General features: G+C 47.1%; 1 protein-coding gene across 1 annotated transcript in view; it reads right to left on the bottom strand.

Annotated features, from left to right (window-relative positions):
- DYNC2I1 (dynein 2 intermediate chain 1) overlaps positions 1 to 15004 on the bottom strand; it is a 48428-nt gene extending 33424 nt beyond the window's left edge. Inside the window, exons 1-4 of the mRNA XM_061199011.1 lie at positions 14855 to 15004; positions 5903 to 5956; positions 4704 to 5109; positions 2074 to 2165 (exon numbers count right to left, since the gene is read on the bottom strand). Of these exons, the coding sequence (XP_061054994.1) occupies positions 2074 to 2165; positions 4704 to 5109; positions 5903 to 5956; positions 14855 to 14869 (567 nt within the window). The 5' untranslated portion in view covers positions 14870 to 15004. The remainder of the gene's footprint in view (positions 1 to 2073; positions 2166 to 4703; positions 5110 to 5902; positions 5957 to 14854) is intronic.
- Positions 15005 to 25189: the final 10185 nt, after the last annotated feature.

Genomic DNA, 25189 nt, shown 5'->3' with positions numbered 1-25189 from the left:
TACAGCAAACACAGGGGAAGACACAGAGCTCCCCTGGCTCTCGCTCCCCTGTCCTGCCGCACCTTCCCATACTCACCTGGTGACGGGAAAGGAAACCGCGCAGACCACACACACACACACACACACGCACACACACACGCACACGCACACACACACGACAACAGACACCGCAGCCAGCAGCCTCGCCCTAAGGAGGAGCATCGTCCCGCTTCCTCCGCATGGCGGACACCCTTGCCCTTCCTGCCGCCCTCGCCTCGGCTCCCCCGCGTCCTGAGCGCTACCAACACGCAAGGCCCTCCTGAGAGAGCCATGTGACTTGTCTGGAAGGACATCCGCTTCCGTGGGCGCACACTGCGCCTCTCTTCATGGCACACAGCTCACAGGTCTGCCCCCACCTGCAGGGAGATGGTTCAGCCGTCCCTGCATCCCCCAAGCCCCCAGGGATGTCCAGTGACCACGGGTGCCGAGGCCACAAGGCCGCGAGCTGCGAGCTTGTACGGTGGGTCGTGAGCGCCCGGTTTGGGGAGCATCACCACCACGTCTCAACAGGACCCAAACTGAACCATCCTTCTCCGTCCACTCAGGGCCTCCTCCGCCTCTGTTCCCCGTGGTCCCATCCCCTCCACCCCTCTGTGGACCACCCCACAGCCCCCACCTGCTCTGCCCATGGCCACCAGGATAACCTTCCCAAACAGAAACATGGAGAAGCTCCTCAGGTGTGAAGTTAGATTCCTGCACACCCATCACAGACTGAATTCTAAGGGAATTAAAGATTTACCGTTAAAAAATTATGAGGACCCAGAACAAAACACAGGCGACTCCTTACATGACACCAGTGTGGTGAAGAGGGCTCTCCAAGCATCACAACAACAACAGAAATAAGGAAAGACAGACCTGACTACTTCATAACTTTAAACTTACTTATAAAAATAACGATTGCACAGTAAAACAAACAGAACACTGACATATATAACTAGCAGAGAGTTCATCTTTAAAGTACTCTTAAAGTTAACAATACACCCTGCTAGACAAGTACACAGACATACACAGGTAGTAACTAATAATAGGACAATAAACCTTTTTATAAAATGCCCTTTGGGGACTTCCCTGGTGGTCCAGTGGATAAGACTCTGTGCTCCCAATGCAGGGGGCCCAGGTTCGATCCCTGGTCGGGGAAATAGATCTCACATGCATGCCGCAACTAAGAGTTACATGCCACAACTAATAAGCCAGCGAGCCACAGCTAAGGAGCCTACCTGCCGCAACTAAGACCCAGCACAACCAAATAAATAAATAAATAAAAATAAGTATTTTTTAAAAATGCCCTCTGCTTCTGAATCAAATTAGCAAATGTTAAAAATTATGATAATGCCCAGTTGCTGCTTAGGACATGGGGAATCACACTCTGATGATATGAACAATTACAGTCTAATGTAAAACAAATGGGGTAACACTTACTTTGATCTAGCAAGTTCACTTCCAGAAATTAATCATAAGGAAATAATTATGAATAAATGCAAAAAGTTTACACCATGGATGTTTTTACAATACAAAAAAAATTTAGAAGCAACGTAAGTATCCAAAAAAAGCAGATGTGTCCAGAAAACATCATTGAATACTGTATTATGCAGCCATTAAAATACTACAGACAGATATGATAGCTTAGAAAAAATGCTCAAAATGTATTAAACAGTCATAAAACAGTAAAACCAGTTATAAAACAGTAAAAATCCAACTTAAGAAAATAAAGTTTCTATGTACATATACAAACACATACACATATATGAATATATGCACATAAACCTATAGGACATATATCTAAACATTATCAGTAATTATCTTTGTTTTTTATTTTTTTTCTTATTATTATTTGCATTTTGTAAATTTTCCAAGATTACCAAGGTTTACTCTTGGAATTGGAGAAACACACTTGACTGTGAGAACTTAGTGCCTGAGAACTGTTTTAGGTCTTAGATTCTGTTTTACAGTATTTTTCCAGAAGCCCTCTAACACCCCTGCCTGAGCGCCCTGAGCTTTGCAGCTGGAGCCCCTCCTAGGCCTCGCCCTGCGTACCTTTCTTTCTCGGTATCTTCTTTCTCTCTTCTCATCTCCTCTCTCAGAGTCTTCATCTCTCCGTTCCTCCTCTGCAATTCTTGCTTTACTTACTACAAAAATAAAACAGACTTTTAACATTCTCAAACTTTAGCAGATCAAAAATATCTTCTAACATCCTGCTGCAGTCTTTACTATAGATATCACACAATAACACATTTGAAAACATATTCTTTAATTAAAACACATTCTCCAATCTCAAGAATGGAAAGTTCTAGAATCTAAACTTAAAATGGAATAAAGAAGAAGGAAACCTGGAAAGCGTGTCAGAGGAACGCCTGGGAACCCGAGAGGGGCCCCAGCCCAAACACAGGCCTTTAGAGCTCCTGCCCTGGACTGAGATGCTCAGGGAAGCAAAGTCCAGTCCAGCTGGGCAGACGTTCATCCGCAGGGAAAAGCCGGCTTCGGATGAACCGCCCCGGGTCTCCCACAGCCCCGCTGCCTGGGGCACATGGATGCAGGAGGCCCTGTGATGCAGGTGGGTGAGGCTGAAGCTGGCACCCACCCCACCCCATGATCTCTCCCTGCCACGGGGGAACCCAATAGAACCACCTCACTCACTGCTGACGCCTGCAGCCCCACTCAGTAGTGAAAAACTAGACTTTCACTTTTGAATTTGTACCAAGTTATTAGGCTTAAAACTAAAAGAATCCACATTTTTAAAGGTGAGGACAAAATTCAACATACAGATATCATCGAAACAAAGTTCATTCACTCCAAAAGTATTCACCAAACCTGACCACTTTCTAAGAGCCTGGGGTACACGAGATCAAAACAACCAGTGGGGGTTCCCCTGGGGGGAGACAGGAGTGAAGGGCTGGGTTCCGAGAGACTGGAAGAGAAAGAGTGGGGGGTCAGGATGATCCCCAGGATTTCTGACCTAAAGAAGGAAGGGAGGGCCCTGGGGATCCAGGGGAGACACAGAGGAGACGAGGGAAGAGGCACGAAAACAACCAGGGGAGGAGGGAGGACTGTCAAGAGTCTAGTTGTGCAATGAGTCTCTCCAGAACAGCCCACTCAACACTGCACTGAAAAACCAGATCAGGCAGCAGACCAAAGGACTGATCTGAAACCAAAACAGACTGTATTACTAAAAAGTACCGGGCTTCCCTGGGGGCGCAGTGTTTAGGAGTCCACCTGCCAGTGCAGGGGACACGGGTTCGAGCCCTGGTCCAGGAAGATCCCACATGCCATGGAGCAACTAAGCCTGTGCACCACAACTACTGAGCCTGTGCTCTAGAGCCCGCGAGCCACAACTACTGAGCCCGTGCTCTAGAGCCCGCGAGCCACAACTACTGAGCCCGTGCGCCACAACTACCGAGCCCACATGCCACAGCTACTGAAGCCTGCATGCCTAGAGCCCACGAGCCACAACTACTGAGCCCACGTGCCACAACTACTGAGCCTGCGTGCCACAACTACTGAAGCCCATGTGCCACAGCTACTGAGCCTGCGCACCACAGCTACTGAGCCCGCATGCCACAGCTACTGAAGCCCACATGCCTAGAGCCCACGAGCCACAACTACTGAGCCCATGTGCCACAACAACTGAGCCTGTGTGCCACAACTACTGAAGCCCACGTGCCACAACTACTGAGCCCACGTGCCACAACTACTGAAGCCCACGTGCCACAACTACTGAAGCCCGCGTGCCTAGAGCCCGTGCTCTGCAACAAGAGAAGCCACTGCAATGAGAAGCCCACACAGAGGAACGAAGAGTAGCTGCCGCTCGCCGCAACTAGAGAAAGCCTGCGCACAGCAACAAAGACCCAACGCAGCCATAAATAAATAAATAAATAAATTTATTTTAAAAATAAAAAATTTAATTTAATTTAAAAATACCAAGAACATCAAAATAATAATCCTAAAGAGAGGCAATGGATAGTAAGGTAGTCAGTGTTAAACTTAATTAGAGATAACCCTCTTAACCCCAGCCGTGCCCCAGCACTCGGCCCGGCAGAGATGCACGCTCAGGTCCTTAGGGCCTGAGCCCCTGCACAGGAGGGACACATGCCAACCGGGACCACGAACCGAGGTCCTGGTCCCATCGTGTTCACAGCCTGAGGATTCTGAGAGTCACTACATGTTCTTCCCATATGTTCCTTTTTTGTTTATGTTGGCTAGTTTGAATTTTTTTATAGGAAGCAGACACTATTTGCATAATAAAAAATAATGAAGATGCTTATTTCCATTTTGGGGAGGAAAAAGTATGTACCTCTACCTTAGAATTCCTAGGAATTTGGACAAATAATATTTAAATACGGCTTAAATCTGACACTTTTGAGGAATTCTTTTTTATCAAAGAGCATTATTTTTGTTTATTTACAACGTGGATTGAGATCTATTGAGGTAATAAACCTAAAATATATTTCAATAGTAAAACTCCAGCAAATAATGAGAAAACTGTTACTCCTTTTGTTCACTGAAATGAGTTTTTAAAAAACCCGAAAGAAAAGAGTGCAAAGTGCACACGCGTGCACCACCGGGGCCTCCGACTTCACAGCCAAAGCCGAGACCATCACGAAAACCAGGAGAGAAAACCAGCGGGAAGGGGACACCTCCGAGGAGGAACGTGCGCCCGAGACACAGACCTGCCCGCCTGCGCTCGGGCCTGTCGCGGTCCCTGCGGCGGTCGCGGTCGCGGCCCAGCGGGCCGGGGTGCGCCGCCACCTGCCTCAGCTCCTCCGGCCGCGCCCGGTCCCTCTCGCGCTCCTTCCCTCGGCCGTGGGGCTTCTCCGCGTCCCGCTGCCGGTGTTGCTCCTTCGGCCGGGCCCTGTCCTTCCTGCTGTCCCGCGGCTCGTCCCTGACCCTGTCCCCGCCGGGGCGCTCCCTGGCAGCCTGGCCGTCCCTCTCGGCCGCGCTCTCTCTGTCCTCGGCGTCACGGTCCGGGGCGCTGGCTCTGCGCTCTTGGCGGTCCGCCCGGTCCGCCTCGGCCTCCCTCCGCGGCTTCCCGGCTCTGGGCCTCGTCTCCTCCGTGGGCCTGGCTGATGCAGCGGCCTGCGCAAGAGAAGGACAGCGGGGCTCTGAAGCCAGGCTCGCACTCACTGAAGGGCCCTGAGAAGCACCGGCGTCCACTGCTCCCCGCCCGGCAGGACGGGCCAGGACGCAGACCCTGGAACCCGCAGAAGTGGGGTCAGCTTGGCAGCCCGCGGCTGGCGAGGCGCCCACTTACAGGGACGTCCCGGTGTGCTGGCAAATCAAACCTCAAGTGCTACGTGGGTCAGAAAGAAAAGAAAGGGGCGCTGAGGCGGTGCGGGAAAGTCTCCGGGACACTATCCGCCGGGGCCCCCCTCAAGGAACAAGGACCTCGTCGGAAACTCTCAGGAGGTCTTTTTCTGGCCATGCTGCGCAGCATGCGGGATCTTAGTTCCATGACCAAGGATCGAACACGAGCCCCCCGCACTGGAAGCACGGAGTCTGAAACACCGCCGGACCGCCGGGGAAGCCCCCTCTCAGGAGCTCTTGATCGCAACCCCTCAGCCCCGCACACACACGCACACAGACCACACACGCGCACACGCACTCACACACAAGGCCCGAGCTCTGACCGCGGACAGGAACCCGACTGGTGGGATGCTGGGCCGAGCTGGGCCGGAAAACCCGATCCAAGACGGTTCCAGAGCAATTAACCACACGGCTTCATCTCTGAGCCAAACCACCTCTGAAATGAGCCACATGTAAGCAAAGTTGTGCAGAGCTGAGAACCCGGTAACACTGTGCAAGATGACCATCCAGGGTCCAAACAGACCCCAACTCAAATCTTTTTTCCCAAATCTTTAAAATATATTACCCAAAGGTGTTTTCTGAGCTCATCTTCTTTCCAAGTATCATCTTTGGTTCTTCTCTAAAAAGAAAAGTATAGAGTTAGAATTTTTAAAGTTTAAAATATCTAATTTTTTATGCTCCAGTGAGCTGCTTTTTCATCAGACCATTTTAGTCAATGGCAATCCTCGGTATGCCAGAAATTACTGTCTATCTACAAGAATAAAAGGCAATACGAACACCGATTTTTTAAAATTACCCACAAATGATCACAGGCTACTTCATATTCATGCTGCCCCGAGGCTCGGGCCCACTGCAGGCACCCAGCCCCACCACCCCTCAGTGGACTCAGGGCGGACTCCTCGGTGGGATCTGTGCCGGGCAGGTGCCTCTTCAGGTGCTAAGAGCACACAAGCCCACAACACGGGGCTCCGGCCACGTGCATGGGGTGATAAATCACAAAAACCACCAAGGATGGTTTCTCACAGAGAACAAGATAAATCTACCCTGACTACCTCATTTCTCTTTGAGAAACTCTGCCTTAAGCGCACAAATACAGGGCGATTTGGTGTGTTTAAAATTTAAAGCAAATGGAGTACAAATGAAAATGAAAACATATTCACGGATCAGCCATCAAAAATTTTCCTGTTGATGTGAAAATGAGGGAAGCAAAAAAAATTCACAACAGCTCATAAACACTCTAAGGAGAAATAAATAAAAAGCAACCAGGTCAAGAATCTACAAAGTACAACCAGAAAGTGCATCGTGCTCTGCTGTCACTGGAACACGTATTCTTTTCTGATAAATTGGTCGATTTAACAAAAGGGGTCCACAGTAAGACATGGTGAAGATGGTCAGCGGCAGTTAGCATAGCTATAACCTGCAGCTGCTGAACTTTAAAATGTTTTCTCTCTCAAGTTAACTGCTCTTTAGAGAGGTTTAATACGTGACCGTTTCCAAACAAACAGCCCAAACCCGACAGAAAGCATGCGCTGCTTGTGGAGCGGGTAGCCTCTGTGACGAGTGTGTGGGAAACGGGGCTCTTAACGGCTGTGATTGTGTTACTGAGGCCAATAGAATAAAAACACCTGAAGGCAACAGATCACCAGAGACCCCAGGACTTCCCGGCCGCCTCTTCCATTTTCACCAACAAAAACCCAGCTTCGGGCCTTACTTCATCCTGAAGCTTTTCTTTCTTTCCTTTCTTTTTTCTCTTTTAAATTTTTCAAGCTGTAAAATGACACAGAGCTCCTTGTGCCCATCACAACCCCATGTGTCACACATATCCCCAGAAACTCCACGCACACCCCGTGTACGTGAGACCACAGCACTTCAGACCAGGAGCCCCGGCCCTGTGCCCTCCACTCAGCCAGGGTCCTGCCCTGTGAGGCAGGCAGGCAAGTAAATTAAAATTGACACTCCAAGTAGGCAGGCAGCATCTCCTCCTGCGAGAGGAATAAACCCCACCCTGAAAACAAAAGAAAACCCCAGCAGAGCTGCCTGAACAGCAGAACCTCCGACCTCCTTATCTAAGGGTAACCTAAATACAGACATACCCCTCCTACTTACCTGTATATATAGGTGTATACGTGTTCACATTGCTCGATGTCCTCCCTGATCCAATCACACTACATAGCTCTGCAGTGAACACTGCTTACATAATCACCATACGATAACTGACGACAAACCGACATTATAATGGAGTGATCCCAGTTCAGGCAAACAAAAGCGGTGGCCATTGAGGATCTGGTCTCAGACACATACCTGCACCACTGAGAACTTGAACTTTTCCTGAACTGCACCAGACCCAAGAACACCACCAGTCATCAGAACAGCACCTGCCAGCTGCAAGGACCCCAACCAAGCCCTCACTTCTTCCAAGCTCCAATGATAATTCTTGACAAACAACTCATGTAGCTAACCGTTTTGCCTTTATAAGCCTCCCTCACTTTGCAGCTGAGAGAACACAGTTCAAGAGTTTGAATCTGTGTCTCCCGGGCTGCAGTCATAACAAACGCCAAATAAACACGTTTTTATCTCAATCAAGTCTCCATTTCTAAAATTTTGGTTAACACAACTTTTAAAACGTCCTATAAACAAATCACAGGAAACTTAAGTTATGGAATAACTTATGAAAATGTAGAGAGATTGGTTCAAGATGGCAGAGTAGAAGGACATGCTCTCACTCCCTCTTGCGAGAACTCCGGAATCACAACTAACTGCTGGACAATCATCGACAGGAAGAAACTGGAACTCACCAAAAAAGATACCCCACATCCAAAGACAAAGGAGAAGCCACAATCAGACAGTAGGAAGGGCACAATCACAATAAAATCAAATCCCATAACTGCTGGGTGGGTGACTCACAGACTGGAGAACACTTATACCACAGAAGTCCACCCACTGGAGTGAAGGTTCTGAGTGAAGGTCAGGCTTCCCAACCTGGGGGTCTGGCAATGGGAGGAGGAATTCCTAGAGAATCAGACTTTGAAGGCTAGCGGGATTTGATTGCAGGACTTCGACAGGACTGGGGGAAACAGAGACTCCACTCTTGGATGGCACACACAAAGTAGTGTGCGCATTGGGACCCAGGGGAAGGAGCAGTGACCCCAGGAGAGACTGAACCAGACCTACCTGCTACTGTTGGAGGGTCTTCTGCAGAGTTGGGGGGTGGCTCTGTCTCACTGTGAGGACAAGGACACTGGCAGCAGAAGTTCTGGGAAGTACTCCTTGGCGTGAGCCCTCCCAGAGTCTGCCATTAGCCCCACCAAAGAGCCTGGGTAGGCTCCAGTGTTGGGTTGCCTCAGGCCAAACAACCAGCAGGGAGGGAACCCAGCCCCACCCATCAGCAGACAAGCCCATTAAAGTTTTACTGAGCTCTGCCCACCAGAGCAACAGCCAGCTCTACCCACCACCAGCCCCTCCCCTCAGGAAACTGGCACAAGCCTCTTAGACAGCCTCATCCACCAGAGGGGAGACAGCAGAAGCAAGAAGAACTACAATCCTGCAGCCTGTGGAACAAAAACCACATTCACAGAAAGACAGACAAGATGAAAAGGCAGAGGGCTATGTACCAGATGAAGGAACAAGATAAAACCCCAGAAAAACAACTAAATGAAGTGGAGTTAGGCAACCTTCCAGAAAAATAATTCAGAATAATGATAGTGAACATGATCCAGGACCGAAAAAGAATGGAGGCAAAGATCGAGAAGATGCAAGAAATGTTTAACAAAGATCTAGAAGAATTAAAGAACAAACAAACAGAGATGAACAATACAATAACTGAAATGAAAACTACACTAGAAGGAATCAATAGCAGAATAACTGAGGCAGAAGAACAGATAAGTGACCTGGAAAACAGAATGGTGGAATTCACTGCTGCGGAGCAGAATAAAGAAAAAAGAATGAAAAGAAATGAAGACAGCCTAAGAGACCTCTGGGACAACATTAAACGCAACAACATTCGCATTATAGCGGTCCCAGAAGGAGAAGAGAGAGAGAAAGGACCAGAGAAAATATTTGAAGAGATTATAGTCGAAAACTTCCCTAACATGGGAAAGGAAATAGCCACCCAAGTCCAGGAAGCACAGAGAGTCCCAGGCAGGATAAACCAAAGGAGAAACATGCCGAGACACATAATAATCAAACTGGCAAACATTAAAGACAAAGAAAACTTATTGAAAGCAGCAAGGGAAAAACGACAAATAACATACAAGGGAACTCCCATAAGGTTAACAGCTGATTTCTCAGCAGAAACTCTACAAGCCAAAGAGAGTGGCATGATATACTTAAAGTGATGAAAGGGAAGAACCTACAACCAAGATTACTCTACCCAGCAAGGATCTCATTCAGATTCGACGGAGAAATCAAAAGTTTTACAAACAAGCAAAAGCTAAGAGAATTCAGCACCACCAAACCAGCTCTACAACAAATGCTAAAGGAACTTCTCTAAGTGGGAAACACAAGAGAAGAAAAGGACCTACAAAAACAAACCCAAAACAATTAAGAAAATGGTCATAGGAACATACATATCGATAATTACCTTAAACGTGCGTGGATTAAATGCTCCAACCAAAAGACACAGGCTTACTGAATGGATACAAAAACAAGACTCATATATATGCTGTCTACAAGAGACCCACTTCAGACCTAGGGACACATACAGACTGAAAGTGAGAGGATGGAAAAAGATATTCCATGCAAATGGAAATCAAATGAAAGCTGGAGTAGCAATACTCATATCAGATAAAATAGACTTTAAAATAAAGAATGTTACAAGAGACAAGGAAGGACACTACATAATGATCAAGGGAACAATCCAAGAAGAAGATATAACAATTATAAATATATATGCACCCAACATAGGAGCACCTCAATACATAAGGCAACTGCCAACAGCTATAAAAGAGGAAATCGACAGTAACACAAAAAAAGTGGGGGACTTTAACACCTCACTTACACCAATGGACAGATCATACAAACAGGAAATTAATAAGGAAACACAAGCTTTAAATGACACAATAGACCACATAGATTTAATTGGTATTTATAAGAAATTCTATCCAAAAACAGCAGATTATACTTTCTTCTCAAGTGCGCACGGAACATTCTCCAGGATAGATCACATCTTGGGTCATAAATCAAGCCTCAGTAAATTTAAGAAAATTGAAATCATATCAAGCATCTTTTCTGACCACAACGCTATGAGATTAGAAATCAATTACAGGGAAAAAAACGTAAAAAACACAAACACATGGAGGCTAAACAATACGTTACTAAATAACCAAGAGATCACTGAAGAAGTCAAAGAGGAAATCAAAAAATACCTAGAGACAAATGACCATGAAAACACGACGATCCAAAACCTATGGGATGTGGCAAAAGCAGTTCTAAGAGGAAAGTTTATAGCTATACAAGCCTACCTCATGAAACAAGAAAAATCTCAAATAAACAATCTAACCTTACACCTAAAGGAACTAGAGAAAGAAGAACAAACAAAACCCAAAATTAGCAGAAGGAAAGAAATCATAAAGATGAGAGCAGAAATAAATGAAATAGAAACAAAGAAAATGATAACAAAGATCAATAAAACTAAAAGCTGGTTCTTTGAGAAGATAAGGAAAATTGATAAACCATTAGGCAGACTCATCAAGAAAAAGAGGGAGAGGACTCAAATCAATAAAATTAGAAATGAAAAAGGAGAAGTTACAACAGACACCGCAGAAATACAAAGCATCCTAAGAGACCACTACAAGCAACTCTATGCAAATAAAATGGACAACCTGGAAGAAATGGACAAATTCTTAGAAAGGTATAACCTTCCAAGACTGAACCAGGAAGAAACAGAAAATATGAACAGACCAATCAAAAGCAATGAAATTGAAACTGTGATTAAAAATCTTCCAACAAACAAAAGTCCAGGACCGGATGGCTTCACAGGTGAATCTATCAAACATTTAGAGAAGAGCTAACACCCATCCTCCTCAACCTCTTACAAAAAATTGCAGAGGAAGGAACACTCCCAAACTCATTCTATGAGGCCACCATCACCCTGATACCAAAACCAGACAAAGATGTCACAAAGAAAGAAAACTACAGGCCAATATCACTGATGAATATAGATGGAAAAATCCTCAACAAAATACTAGCAAACAGAATCCAACAACACATTAAAAGGATCATACATCATGATCAAGTGGATTTATCCCAGGGATGCAAGGATTCTTCAATATATGCAAATCAATCAATGTAATGCACCATATTAACAAATTGAAGAATAAAAACCATATGATCATCTCAATAGATGCAGAAAAAGCTTTTGACAAAATTCAACACCCATTTATGATAAAAACTCTCCAGAAAGTGGGCATAGAGGGAACCTACCTCAACATAATAAAGGCCATATACAAGAAACCCACAGCAAACATCATTCTCAATGGTGAAAAACTGAAAGCATTTCCTCTAAGATCAGGAACAAGACAAGGATGTCCACCCTCACCACTATTATTCAACATAGTTTTGGAAGTCCTAGCCATGGCAATCAGAGAAGAAAAAGAAATAAAAGGAATACAAATTGGAAAAGAAGAAGTAAAACTGTCACTATTTGCAGATGACATGATACCATACATAGAGAATCCTAAAGATGCCACCAGAAAACTACTAGACCTAACCAATGAATTTGGTAAAGTTGCAGGATACAAAATTAATGCACAGAAATCTCTTGCATTCCTATACACTAATGATGAAAAATCTGAAAGAGAAATTAAGGAAACACTCCCATTAGCCCTTGCAACAAAAAGAATAAAATACCTAGGAATAAACCTACCTAAGGAGACAAAAGACCTGTATGCAGAAAACTATAAGACACTGATGAAAGAAATTAAAGGTGATACAAACAGATGTAGAGATATACCAAGTTCTTGGATTGGAAGAATCAATATTGTGAAAATGACTATACTACCCAAAGCAATCTACAGATTCAATGCAATCCCTAACAAATTACCAATGGCATTTTTTACAGAACTAGAACAAAAAATCTTAAAATTTGTATGGAGACACAAAAGACCCTCAATAGCCAAAGCAGTCTTGAGGGAAAAAAATGGAGCTGGAAGAATAAGACTCCCTGACTTCAGACTATACTATGAAGCTACAGTAATCAAGTCAATATGGTACTGGCACAAAAACGGAAATATAGATCAAAGGAAAGATAGAAAGCCCAGAGATAAACCCACGCACCTATGGTCAACTAATCTATGACAGAGGAGGCAAGGATATACAATGGAAAAAAGGCAGTCTCTTCAATAAGTGGTGCTGGGAAAACTGGACAGCTACATGTAAAAGAATGAAATTAGAACACTCCCTAACACCATACACAAAAATAAACTCAAAATGGATTAGAGACCTAAATGTAACACCGGACACTATAAAACTCTTAGAGGAAAACATAGGAAGAACACTCTTTGACATACACCACAGCAAGATCTTTTTTGAAACACCTCCTAGAGTAATGGAAATAAAAACAAAAATAAACAAATGGGACCTAATGAAACTTAAAAGCTTTTGCACAGCAAAGGAAACCACAAACAAGACGAAAAGACAACCCTCAAAATGGGAGAAGATATTTGCAAACAAATCAACGGACAAAGAATTAATCTCCAAAATATATAAACAGCTCATGCAGCTCAATAGTAAAAAAACAAACAACCCAATCCAAAAATGGGCAGAAGACCTAAATAGACATTTCTCCAAAGAAGACATAAAGATGGCCAAGAGGCACATGAAAAGCTGCTCAACATCACTAATTATTAGAGAAATGCAAATAAAAACTACAATGAGGTATCACCTCACACCAGTTAGAATGGGCATCGTCAGAAAATCTACAAACAACAAGTGCTGCAGAGGGTGTGGAGAAAAGGGAACCCTCTTGCACTGTTGGTGGGAATGTAAATTGATACAGCCACTATGGAGAACAGTGTGGAGGTTCCTTAAAAAACTAAAAATAGAATTACCACACGACCCAGCAATCCCACTACTGGGCATATACACTGAGAAAACCATAATTCAAAAAGACACATGCACCCCAATGTTCATTGCAGCACTGTTTACAATAGCCAGGACATGGAAGCAACCTAAGTGTCCATCAACAGATGAAGGGATAAAGAAGATGTGGTACGTATATACAATGGAATATTAGCCATAAAAACGAACGAAATTGAGTCATTTGTAGAGATGTGGATGGATCTAGAGACTGCCATACAGAGTGAAATAAGTCAGAAAGAGAAAAATAAATATCGTATATTAACGCATATATATGGAACCTAGAAAAATGGTACAGATGAACCGGTTTACAGGGCAGAAATTGAGACACAGAAGTAGAGAACATAGATACGGACACCAAGGGGTGAAAGCGGCGGGGGGGTGGTGGTGGGATGAATTGGGAGATTGGGATTGACATGTATACACTGATGTGTATAAAATGGATGACTACTGGTAACTGACTATACTGCTGAACTGAATGAATAAGCATTTTCAGAACTCTAATGGAAAACTGATGAATTCATAAAAGTGCTAACAAAAGATCAAGATGAAAAAAGATTAATTACATGGGACTGAGTGAACTGATGAGGATGATTATAATTTTTGTGACTTTCTGTTTGAATAAAAAAAAAAATCCCACAAGGACTCAGAGGCAAAAAATATACAAATCAATTTTCACTGCAAAGTAAAGGAGCTGTTACAGTGGAGGATTACTGGACTGAATGTCAATATTATGACATAGTATGAGTATGTTTCGTGTTTGGTAATTGCAATCGTTGCTTTTGCTGTGGTCATCCATTTACAATGCTTGGTGTCAGTTTATTTGTCTCTTGTAAAAATAAAATACAGCGTGTGTGTGTGAAAAAAACATAAAATACAGTGTGTGTGTGTGAAAAAAACATAAAATGGATGACTACTAAGAACCTGCTGTATAAAAAAATAAATAAAATAAAATTCAAAAATTTAAAAAAAAAAAAAAAAGGAAAGAAAATGTAAGGGACCGGTGTAGAAGACGACAGCGGTCAGGAAGTTGGTGAGCTTAAAAATAAATGGAGGGCAGCCAGGGCACTAACTTCCTAATCCATATTATTAACATTATACAAGTGGATGATAGGGGAAAAAAAAGGAATAGGAGGGAAGGTACGAAGAAATGCATGCAAACTAAATTCCTCGTCTTTTAGCGGGAATCCACAGACAAGCGGAACGACTACAGTTCACAGTTAGTGAGTTAATAACACCATTTTAAGCACTTTTTTTGTAGAACTTCATCCAATCCTACTTGTACTGTCCAGATTTATTCGCTGGGAAATAGACACGTCGGTAACTTTCCCACGGTCGCACGCGCAGCCAGAATTCCAGTCCCGGCCCTGGTGCGACCTCCGCCCGCGAGGAGGTGGACGGTCCCGGCGGGGGACGGGCCTCCCCGCGCGGCGTTCGCACCCACCTTTCCGGGCTCCATCGCCGCGCGCAGGACCGGGCGGCCGCGCTGCCCTCAGCAGGGCCAGGCCCCGGGAGGAGACGCCCCGGCGCCCGCACCCTTGGCCGGGCCGGCGTCCCGCCTCCTAGCAACCCGCAGGCTGGGCAGCGGAACGCCAAGCGACCGTCGGCCCAGCGTGCCCCGCGGCCGCTCCCAGCGCGCCTGCGCCTCCCCGCCTCCTGGCAACTGGTAGGAGGGGCAGCGGAGCGCAGAGCAACCGCCGGACCGGCATGCCCCGCGGCGCGCCTGCGCCTCCCGTCCTTCTAGGAACAGACAGGCGGGGCAGCGGAGCGCCGAGCGACCGCCGGCCCGGCAAGCCGCGCGGCTGCCCCCAGCGCGCCTGCGCTTCCCCGCCTCCTAGCAACCGACAGGTGGGGCCGCAGAGCGCCGAGAGATCGCCAGCCCGGGACTACCGGGAGGCCCAAAGGAAGCGGGGGGAGGTGCAGAAGGAGGCTGAGCGCTGCCGGGACTCCCGCTGGGTGGGATGTGTGGTTCGGGGGCGCGGGGTCTCCCGCCTGGTGTGAGACCCGGCGGTACTCGGGGCGGGGAAGAAGCCGGGCTGAGCCCGCGGGCTGCCGGCAGGACCGGAGCTGCAGCAGGGAAACAGGCAAACCCGCCTTTCGAAGTGGGAGCGGAGGGAGTTTTCCTTCCGCGGAGGCTCTCGATCCTCGAGTTACTTTGCCCGTGGTTGTCGTTTGGTTAGGACGCACTCTGCAGGATTGGTAGGAATCACAAAGTATCTGAAAAAGTAATTGTTGAAAGACGCAGTTTTTATACAAATCAAGAGACGAGAGGACTGAAATACTAAGACACATGGTCTGCATCTCACATTTATTTTACCACAACTACTTTCTTTAAAGCTTAAAATAAAAGCCAGCCTTAAACATGCAAGGCTGGAGAGGTGTGGGTCCCACGCCCGTGATGCACGTTATAACTGACATTTAGCCCTGATTCTGCAAACTGTTTCGCGTCTGTTTAGCCTGCAAATGTTACTTAGAAAAGATTCCACTTACCGTTTTCATACGAGAGAGAGAGAGAAGGCTCTCAAATCGTGTGCTAAGGAGCACATCGGTGAGCGTGTTATTAGGGGTCTGTGCTTTTGATGTCATGGTTTTTCTGTAGACACACTATTTTGCAGACGTTGTGTTTTTGAGTCACATACTATTACGGTTTATGGATCAATCTACTTTCCTCCGGATATAAAAGCCATTTACTCAGCTCCTTGCCTTAGAGAAGTTAATAACAGATCCAATCGTCCTTTTATATTTAATTGTGCTCTGGTTTTGGAGTTTCCACTACTACCTTTTTCATTTTCACTCAGCAGGGCTTAGGAAGAACCAAACAGGAAAGGAGGGTAGGAAGGGTAATTTCAGTGATAGCTATGATTTATTTAGGAACTGCTCCAAAGGAGGCACCAAACTGAAACCTTCCCCTTGGTAATTCATTTAATTCTCATAGCGTCCCTGTGAGATAGGCATGTTACTGTTTTTCAGATGAGGAGACTGAGGGCCAGAAAGATTAATTCAGTTGCCTAAACTCAGAAAGCTAGGGTGGTGGATGGTCTGACGCCAAAGTCCATTCTCTTAACCACTGGGTCACTCTCTGTCAGCTGAGAAAGCAGCTCATATTGGGAAAGCTTCAGACTGTTGACTGTAATGACAAAGTCATCAGCCACGGTATTAGATTAAGTCACGGACACGCACACTGCATGAATGAGCTGGGCTTGGCCCTGGAACCCTTGGAACCCTTCTCCTTCCCCTCCCGAGTGCAGTCAAAACTCCTGTCAAGATGTGTCTTGAGTCTCTTCCTCATTTTTTTCCACTCCAGCCCCACCAATCCATCCTCCGTTGCAGGCAGCAATCCAACAGGTGACTCACCTCACTCCCTGCGTCTGTCTCCACCTGGCTCTCACTCGGTTGCACTCTTTTGTCGCCAAACAGAATGATTTAGGATTCCCCAAATGCACCATATTCACAGGGCTATCTCCTCTCTCTCACCATCCCCACAATATTTGCCGAATAAATGTCAATAGAGGAAGTTAAAACAATCTTTCTCTCCTCGGACTTCTTAAAACAATTATTTTCTAAGTAACTTATTTGCCAATCACCTTTTATCTTGTGATGTTTCTTCTATCATCTTTATTCAATAGATGACTCACAAGTTCATTTGATGACATGGGGACTGTTAGAGTGCTGGAGACATAAATAAAACGCTGCCTGGACCTCTAGTCGCTCATAATCACCAGGAGCGAGAAATATGCAAACAATTATTAAATAATGTGAAAGTGTAAGAGCTACTCATAAAATGCAGTGCATGAGGAAGTGGCAGTGTGCCTGGAGGAAAGGAATGAGGATGGGAAGGGCCTCATTTCAGGTGGACCTTGAAGCACAAAAAACCCAGGCAGAGACCTGCAGAGAATATCTTAGGCAAAAAGAAATATGGGTGCAAGTGCAGAGGGAGGGAGAGGTTTGGAGAGTTTAGGAAATGTAATAATTGTATCTGTAACAGTGCTGTCCAGTAGAAATATAATACGGGCCACAGGGGTGATTATAAATTATCTAGTAGCCACATCTTAAGAAGTGAAAGGGGCTTCCCTGGGGGCACAGTGGTTAAGCGTCCGCCTGCCAATGCAGGTGACACAGGTTCGAGCCCTGGTCTGGGAAGATCCCGCGTGCTGCGGCGCAACGAAACCTGTGCACCACAACTACTGAGCCTGCGCTCTAGAGCCCGCGAGCCACAATTACTGAGCCTGCGTGCCTAGAGCCCGTGCTCCACAACAAAAGCCACCACAATGAGAAGCCCACGCACCACAGCGAAGAGTAGCCCCTGCTCAATGCAACTAGAGAAAGCCCGCGCGCAGCAACGAAGACCCAACGCAGCCAAAAATAAAAATTAATTAATTAATTAATTTAAAATAATAAAAAATAAAAAGTGAAAAACACAGATGAAATCAAATTTAATAAAATATATTTAACCAAATATATACAAAATATTATTATTTTGTCATTTAAATTATATTTAAAATATTGAGTTGTTTTATACTTTTTTAATACTGGCCTCGAAATCCGTTGTGTATTTTGTACTGGCAGCACACCTCAGTTCAGACTGGCCCCGTTTCCTGGGCTCACAGCCCCATGTGGCCAGTGGCTTCCACACTGGGCAGCGCAGGTCAGAACACAGGGTGTGTGAGTGGGGCGGGATGGCAGGGGACAAGGCTGGAAAGGGGGACGGGGCCAGTTTGTCAAGGGCCTTGGAAGGCTCGATGTAAAGATTGAAAGTGTTAGGCTGGGCAGTGATAAGTCATTAACGTGGGAAGAGAAGGCTGTGGCTGAAGGGTGGGTGGGTGGAGAACTCCTGAAGCCCAGAGACTAGGTGGCGGCTTGGTGGCCTTTGTGCTCTGTCCAGCCTCGTGGCCTTTGTGCAGGCTGCGTCTCTGCCTGGATCCCTGCAGCTTTACCCCCTGCTCACGCCAGAGCCTCGTCTGCTCCACCTGTGTCTGATTTGTTTGTCACAGTCTCCCATATCCTCTTCTGTGTAATTTAAAAATGTATGTCCAGCTCCCTCACTAGCCTATAAACCAGTACAGCTGCAGGTTGTGATAGAAACAAAAGGTTTTTTTTTTCACAGTAATAAGTAACTCTGTTACAAAAGTCACATCACCATAGTGTCACTGTAGTGTGTGGATATGAAACCTACCTGCCATGTTAACTAAGGGCTGGTGAGAAGTCACTAGCAGAGTGTTTTACTGCCTGCAGTAAAAGTGGGAATTACAGGGTACCTACTCCGTAGGGGTTGTGAGGATTGAAGGAGTAATTCTGTAAAATAGTGAGCATTTTGTGTCTGGCGCAAACTGAGCACTCAGTAAAAGTTAGTTATTAACACTTTTATTATTGTTGTTCTTATAGGTTATCGCCTAAACAATAAGCATTTAGAGATGAAAATGGGTGGGATACCAAAACTATAGGCTTCCTTTGTAAATTCACAAATTATCCACTACCATATGAAACCATAATTGGAGCACATTTTGGAATTTCAGAGGGCCCATCAACACCCCTTTCTTCTCTCAACCCACAAAGAGACTGTAGTGGTAGAACCCTAAATGCCCCTCGAGTCCGTGGTCCACTCTCCTTGAGACTGTGAAGATTTCACGCCTGAGACTAGCTTACTAATCAGCTGAGTCAGAAAGGAGATTATCCTTAGTGGGCCTAACACCAAAAGAGGTGATGCTTCAGAGAGACACTCCTGCTGCCCTGGGAGAAGATGAAGCAAACGGCCACGTCAGGAGGGGCCACGTGGAGGGAGCCCAGGGGGACCCCTGACTGTCACCCCCCAGAAATCAGGACCTGAGTCCTACAACTGCCATGAACTTGGGAGAGGATCTCAGGTGAGGGTCTCCAAGAAGACCACAGCTCAGCCAACGCTTGACTTGCCTTCCTAGGCCTGAGCAGATGGGCCCAGCCAGGCCACGCAGGTACCATCTTCGTTATCGGCGAGCACTGAAATAGGGCTTGTGACGCAGTACTCAGCTCCAGCTGGGGACTCTAATATGTACCGCCTAATTCAGACTCCTCCACGAACATCAGGGCTTCCCTCACAGGCACGGAGCTGCTTCGGGGCTCCTGAGGGCTGAGCTGTACTCAGTAGATAAGTTTCCTCATGGACACAAGCCTAGACAGCATTAACTCACTGCCACAGAAGGCTTCCCACAGGTGGAGACATACAAAGCAGGTTTTGAAAGATGCATAGGAGTTTTGCATAAGGACAGAAGGAGAAGGATAGTTCGGACACAGAGAACAGCAGTGCAGGTGCAGAGGCACAGGGAGAGAAGACAGAGTGGTTTGGGGAGAGTGAGAAGCAGTGCGACCGTGCAGGGCACAGACCCTGGGGGGGTGGGGCGGGCGCGAGGTGAGACGCAGCGTCAGAGCTCTGCTTGTTCTGCAACGGATCTTTTTTTCATTATTATCATATTTAGTTTAGTCGGCTGAGTTGGGTCTTAGTTGCAGCACGCGGGATCTTCGTGGCGGCGTGCAGGATCTTTAGTCGCGGCATGCAAACTCTTTAGTTGCGGCATGTGGGATCAAGTTCCCTAACCAGGGATCGAACCTGGGCTCCCTTCTTTTGGGAGCGTGGAGTCTTAGCCACTGGACCACCAGGGATGTCCCTGCAGAGGATCTTTAATTTCACAGCAGAAGCAAAAGAAACAGTTCATAAGCAGGGAAGAGATTCAATCAAATCTGCATTTTATATTGGCCATTTGATAGAAAAAGGGACTTTAAAAAATAATTTTCAGGAGGCTTCCCTGGTGGCGCAGTGGTTGAGAGTCTGCCTGCCAATGCAGGGGACACGGGTTCGAGCCCTGGTCTGGGAGGATCCCACATGCCGCGGAGCGGCTGGGCCCGTGAGCCACAATTACTGAGCCTGCGCGTCTGGAGCCTGTGCTCCGCAACAAGAGAGGCCGCGACAGTGAGAGGCCCGCGCACCGCGATGAAGAGTGGCTCCCGCTTGCCACAACTAGAGAAAGCCCTCGCGCAGAAACGAAGACCCAACACAGCCATAAAAATTAATTAATTAAAAAAATAATAATAATTTTCAAAATAATTTCAAATTTAGAGAAAATATTTGAGTACAAAAGTCTCCACCACCCAGACCATACAGCATGTGCTTCCACTCGCCTGTCCCTGTCTCACACTTATCATCTATCTCACACACTTACCCATCACCACTGGTCTTTCTCTGAGTCATTTGACAAAGAGCTTCAGATATGACTACTCATCACCCTGAAATACTCCAGTGCCTATTTTCCCAAAACAAGGACAGCCCCTGCTCCACAACCCTCCCAGTCCAGAAGTAAAGATTGATACAACTCTGCTGTCTAATGCACAGACTGTCCCCCAAATATTTCTTTTCCTTTGTGGCCCAGATCCCACTCGGGAACATACATTGCATGTAGTTGTGTCTCTTCAGTTTCCTGCGATCCAGGGTAATTACAGTTCCTCAGTAAGAAAACAGGGGCCCCTAACACTTCACCTGTCCAGTGAGCCCCTGGGCCACACCTGGATCAAGCTTTCTGGCAGAAACGCCCAGACATGCTGCTCTACTCCTCTCAGCTCGTGGAGTCAGGACGCAAAATCCCAACGTGTCCCCAGCCCGCTGGCAATATGTAGCTGGGTCACACCTGCCGGCTTTTCCCTTTGGGATTGACGAGTACCTAGTAGCAGGTATTAAAACCTCCACCTACCATCCTTAGCCTCCACTGATAACTCACTCCAGCCCTACGATGACTGCTAAATGGCGATTTTCTGCTTCCGTCACTCCAATGATTTATTTCGCATGCATTCCTCACTTGCTCGTTTACCTACATCGGTATGGACTCGTGGGTTCCTGTTTTACTCACTTCGTTGTAATCTGCCAACATCATCCTTGATTTTGCTGCTCAAATTATCCCAGATTTAATCAGTGGGCACCCCTCCCGTTGCCTCCCATGTCCTTTGACATCATGTGATTGTTTGATAATTTTCTTACTTTCTGGCACAACAAAATATTTCAGGCTCATCTTGTACTTTCACTGCTCCAGCCCTGAAGTCAACTGTTTCTCAGAAGATCCCTGGCTCCTTTTGCTGGAGAATGGTATTTAGATGCGAGATCTGGAAACTACATGTACGTCTACCTGTACACTTATATCAAAACACACGAGTTCATACTCCCTCCAACTCCAATCCAACGCCTCAGGGCTCCTTCCAGCCTCCCCCTTTGCATGCTTATGAGATCTCCAACAGCAAGAAGCCTGAATTGCATTATCCTGGATAATGCATTATCCTTGCGTTATCCAGTGTATGTGTCTACTTGCCAGTATAACCAGGCTGACTGGTCACCAGTACTAGGCCTAACACTGTCTCCTCCGTGCTGGGGAGCAAAGGTCTCTAGGGAGCTTTTAAAGAGGGCAAAATTAAAGGGATACCAATCAATTAAGAAAATGTTGTAGTAATCTGGGCAAGCAAGCAAGGACCAAGCTTTTCCTGATTCCTCTAGTTGCACAGCAAAGAGACCCACTCGGGTGGCTCAGGTAAAGAATGTGTGATTGTGTCACCAAAGAAGCATCTGAGAAAAAGGAACAGGAGTCTTGATGAGTCTGGGAAAAATGAGACTCGTTGGTAGTGCCAACTAAAAATTGTCGCTCGCCATCTGCCTCTGCAAAGATGAGGTCACCAGCCACTGCAGTCGCTGACCTTCCACACACCCTGAAAGGAGTTCAGGGCAGAGATCAGGAATGAGGCCCTTTGTGCTCTGCAAAAACTGGCAGAACAGGTCTTCAGATAGTTAGATATTTTCCGGAGACCATGTTATGAGCCCAATTTCTTGCATCTTCTCATAGCTAGAAAAGCACTAAAATCATTTCCAGAGACATCTGCTCCTCGTGACTAGCAGCCACCTTCTGCCAAGATGTGTGCTCGATTGCGTGTCCCTCCTTCACCAAAATCACACATATACTGAACAACCCTCCGTCCCCACCCCGGCCCGCTGTTTGGAGCAGTTCCTCAGAACAACCTGAGAGGCTGTCTCCTGGGCTATGGTCCTCATTTTGCCCCAAATAAAACTTAACTCACAACTCTCACTTTGTGCATGTTTTTCAGTCGACAGTAGCCTGAAAGGAAGGGAGGCAGACTGGGCCCCTCCCCTCTGCACTGAAGCCCATGTAGAGGTGCTGGGGAAGGAGCTAGGACAGGGAGAGGGGAAGAGGTGGACGAAGGGTTGATAAGGCCCAGTCCTAGGCAGGAGGGGATCTAAAACAAAGCAGAACGGATTGAACTTAAACAGAAGGCAGCACTTTTCTCTGAAACTAGAAAGGAGGAGTGCAGAGGTTGAACCTTTACAGATCTGCACTGGAACACACAGTGATGTTCTTCTTTCCTCTGAGAAAGCAGTGCCTTTCATTGGAGAACTGTCTGCAGAGAAGGTAAGGAAAGAGGTAACATGAAGAGGTCACAGGAGATTGGGGTACAGAGTAAAATGTTAGCAAAAACCTAAGAACTAGGCCGGGCCTGCCATTAGACTCAGCAAAGAATGAGATGGGTTCTGCCTTGCTGGGAAGTGGCCAGAAGTTCAGTGGGGTCACAAAGGCAGCAGAGGCTGGAGGCTGATTGGTGCACAGCATGGGCCTGTCTCTTCAGTGTATTTTACATCCCTAGACCCCCCAGGTCAAATGCTTTATCACAGACATGCAGGATTTCGTGTGTGGCTCATGTTCACCCAACTCTTTATCTATAGGATGTGATTCTACAGCTTTTTAGAGGAAAGACCGCAAGACAGAAAGGCTCATGCTCCTTCCTGTGTTAACAAGGCAGCTACTTGCTTTGAGGTTGTAACTTGGTCTTGAGTGAAAGGTGGCATTAGAGCTTTAATCTGTTGCGTAGGAAAAGGGGTAAGACTCACCATTTTACATATTTGCAACTCACATAATATAATTTGGGGGAAGGAAAACCATTCCTTTCCTTGCTTGCGGTTTAGTGCCCTTGCCCAAAGTTGAGTGTTCTAGCCCCTGGAGCAACGTTTATGAGATTATATATTTATATATATATATCTCCATAGCCACACACACATATATGCATACATAATTACATACAGACTCACAGATGAGGGGAGGGGAGGTATCCTTTATTCATTCAGTACCTGCTGTGCCAGGCACTGTGCTAGCGTGAAGATATGATGATACACATAATACAGTTCTTGCCCTCATGGACTTAAAGCCTAGTTGAATGATTAATGAGACTTTGGCAAAGTTACCAATGCACGCAGATGCTTCCCTTCCCACTGCCCCCAAAAGTTCATGGGAGCAGCAAGTCCTTCACTCACTGCATCTAACAGGGCTGTGATTGCAGTTGTCTTCAGCTGGTGGTCCTCTTCATCTTTCAGCCTTTCATTCTCCTGTCTGCACAGCAAAATGGTCTGTGGGATATCACTGTTTTGTCCTGAAAATGGCAGTCTTTGCCCTGCAACTGCTGCACAGTTATCATTATTCCAGAATCCCTACAATATGGCAGGGAAGGGCCCACGTGACATGAACACATCCACCAAGAACTTAAAAACATGTAAGCATGCTATACTTCTCTCCAGTAGTCCCTGCCCCTCCTAAAGATGATCATGCAAGGCTCCCAGTAACATAAAGATTTGAAGACCAAGAGAGGGGAAAAAAACTAGCCCTATTGTTACAAACTGAATTAAAATATCCTTGGAACTCACTTAATATGCTTAAAAAACTTACCTAGGCTGTCCTCTGCAACTGTTTGGCTTTAAGGAGACTACAAAATAAATATAATTACCCTGATTGAGTTTAGTGGAAAGCAAAGCAATCAAGAGCTGTCTGTGCTTCTAGAAGCGATTCAGAAATCGCGGGCAGGATGTCAGCGCCCGCAGCAGAAGCTCTCGGGCACGGACAGCATCCTGCTTAGTGAGCGGACGCTGGGTCCCCGCTGTCCCGCCAGGCGAGTACAGTTCCTGTCCCACGCGCACACAGGGGCCTATCCCGCGCCCTCCTCACGCCTCCAGGACCGCTGAGAGAGTTCCATCAGGAAAACGTCTGCACGCTGTGGGCTCTCAGCACAGCCGGGGCCCCACAGAACCACTCGGATTTTCTAACAGCTTGGAAGTGCCTTTAGCAGTGACTCCCTAAAACTTGGCAAGTGTAGCGCAAACTCAGGAGCGTGTACTTCTCCTTCCACAGCAGCCCTGCACGAACCGCGACCCAGGTGACGGGGCGAGCTGAGCCCTCACCGCCCGGGGGTCCCGTCCCAGGAGCCGACCCTCGCCAGCCACAGAACCCATCCCTTCCAGCCTCACACCCTGCGGCCAGTGAGTTCCACACCGTGACGTCCACGCACGCCCCGCCCACATTCGCCTTATGGGCGCCCCGCCCCGCGTGTGGTCGTCCACGCAGGACCCGCCCCCCTGGCCTCATCGGCGCTCCGCCCGCCCGCGCGATGACGTCACAAGGCCCCGCCCCACCCGCCTCAGAGGCGCTCGGCCAGGCCTGTGGGGTGACACACACGCCGGCCTCGCCCACCCTGTGGCAGTGGCGCCCCGCCCGCCCGCGCGATGACGCCACGCACCAGCCCCGCGCACCCGCCTTCGCGGCGCTCCCGGGTCCTGTGGGATGATGTCCCACGCTGGCCCCGTCCACCCAACGTTAGGCCGCGCCCAGGCCCGGGGCCACGCCCGACCGCCGCAGTAGAAGCCCCCAGCCCCTCGCCGCCGCCGCCCCGCCCGGCGTGCTGACGTCGCACGGCGCCGCGGGCGGAAGCGCGGGCG

Source organism: Eubalaena glacialis, chromosome 8, assembly GCF_028564815.1.
Source record: "Eubalaena glacialis isolate mEubGla1 chromosome 8, mEubGla1.1.hap2.+ XY, whole genome shotgun sequence".
Taxonomy (NCBI): Eukaryota; Metazoa; Chordata; class Mammalia; order Artiodactyla; family Balaenidae; genus Eubalaena; species Eubalaena glacialis.
The sequence above is the reverse complement of the archived record's forward strand: the minus strand, read 5'-3'. Positions and strand labels throughout refer to the sequence as shown.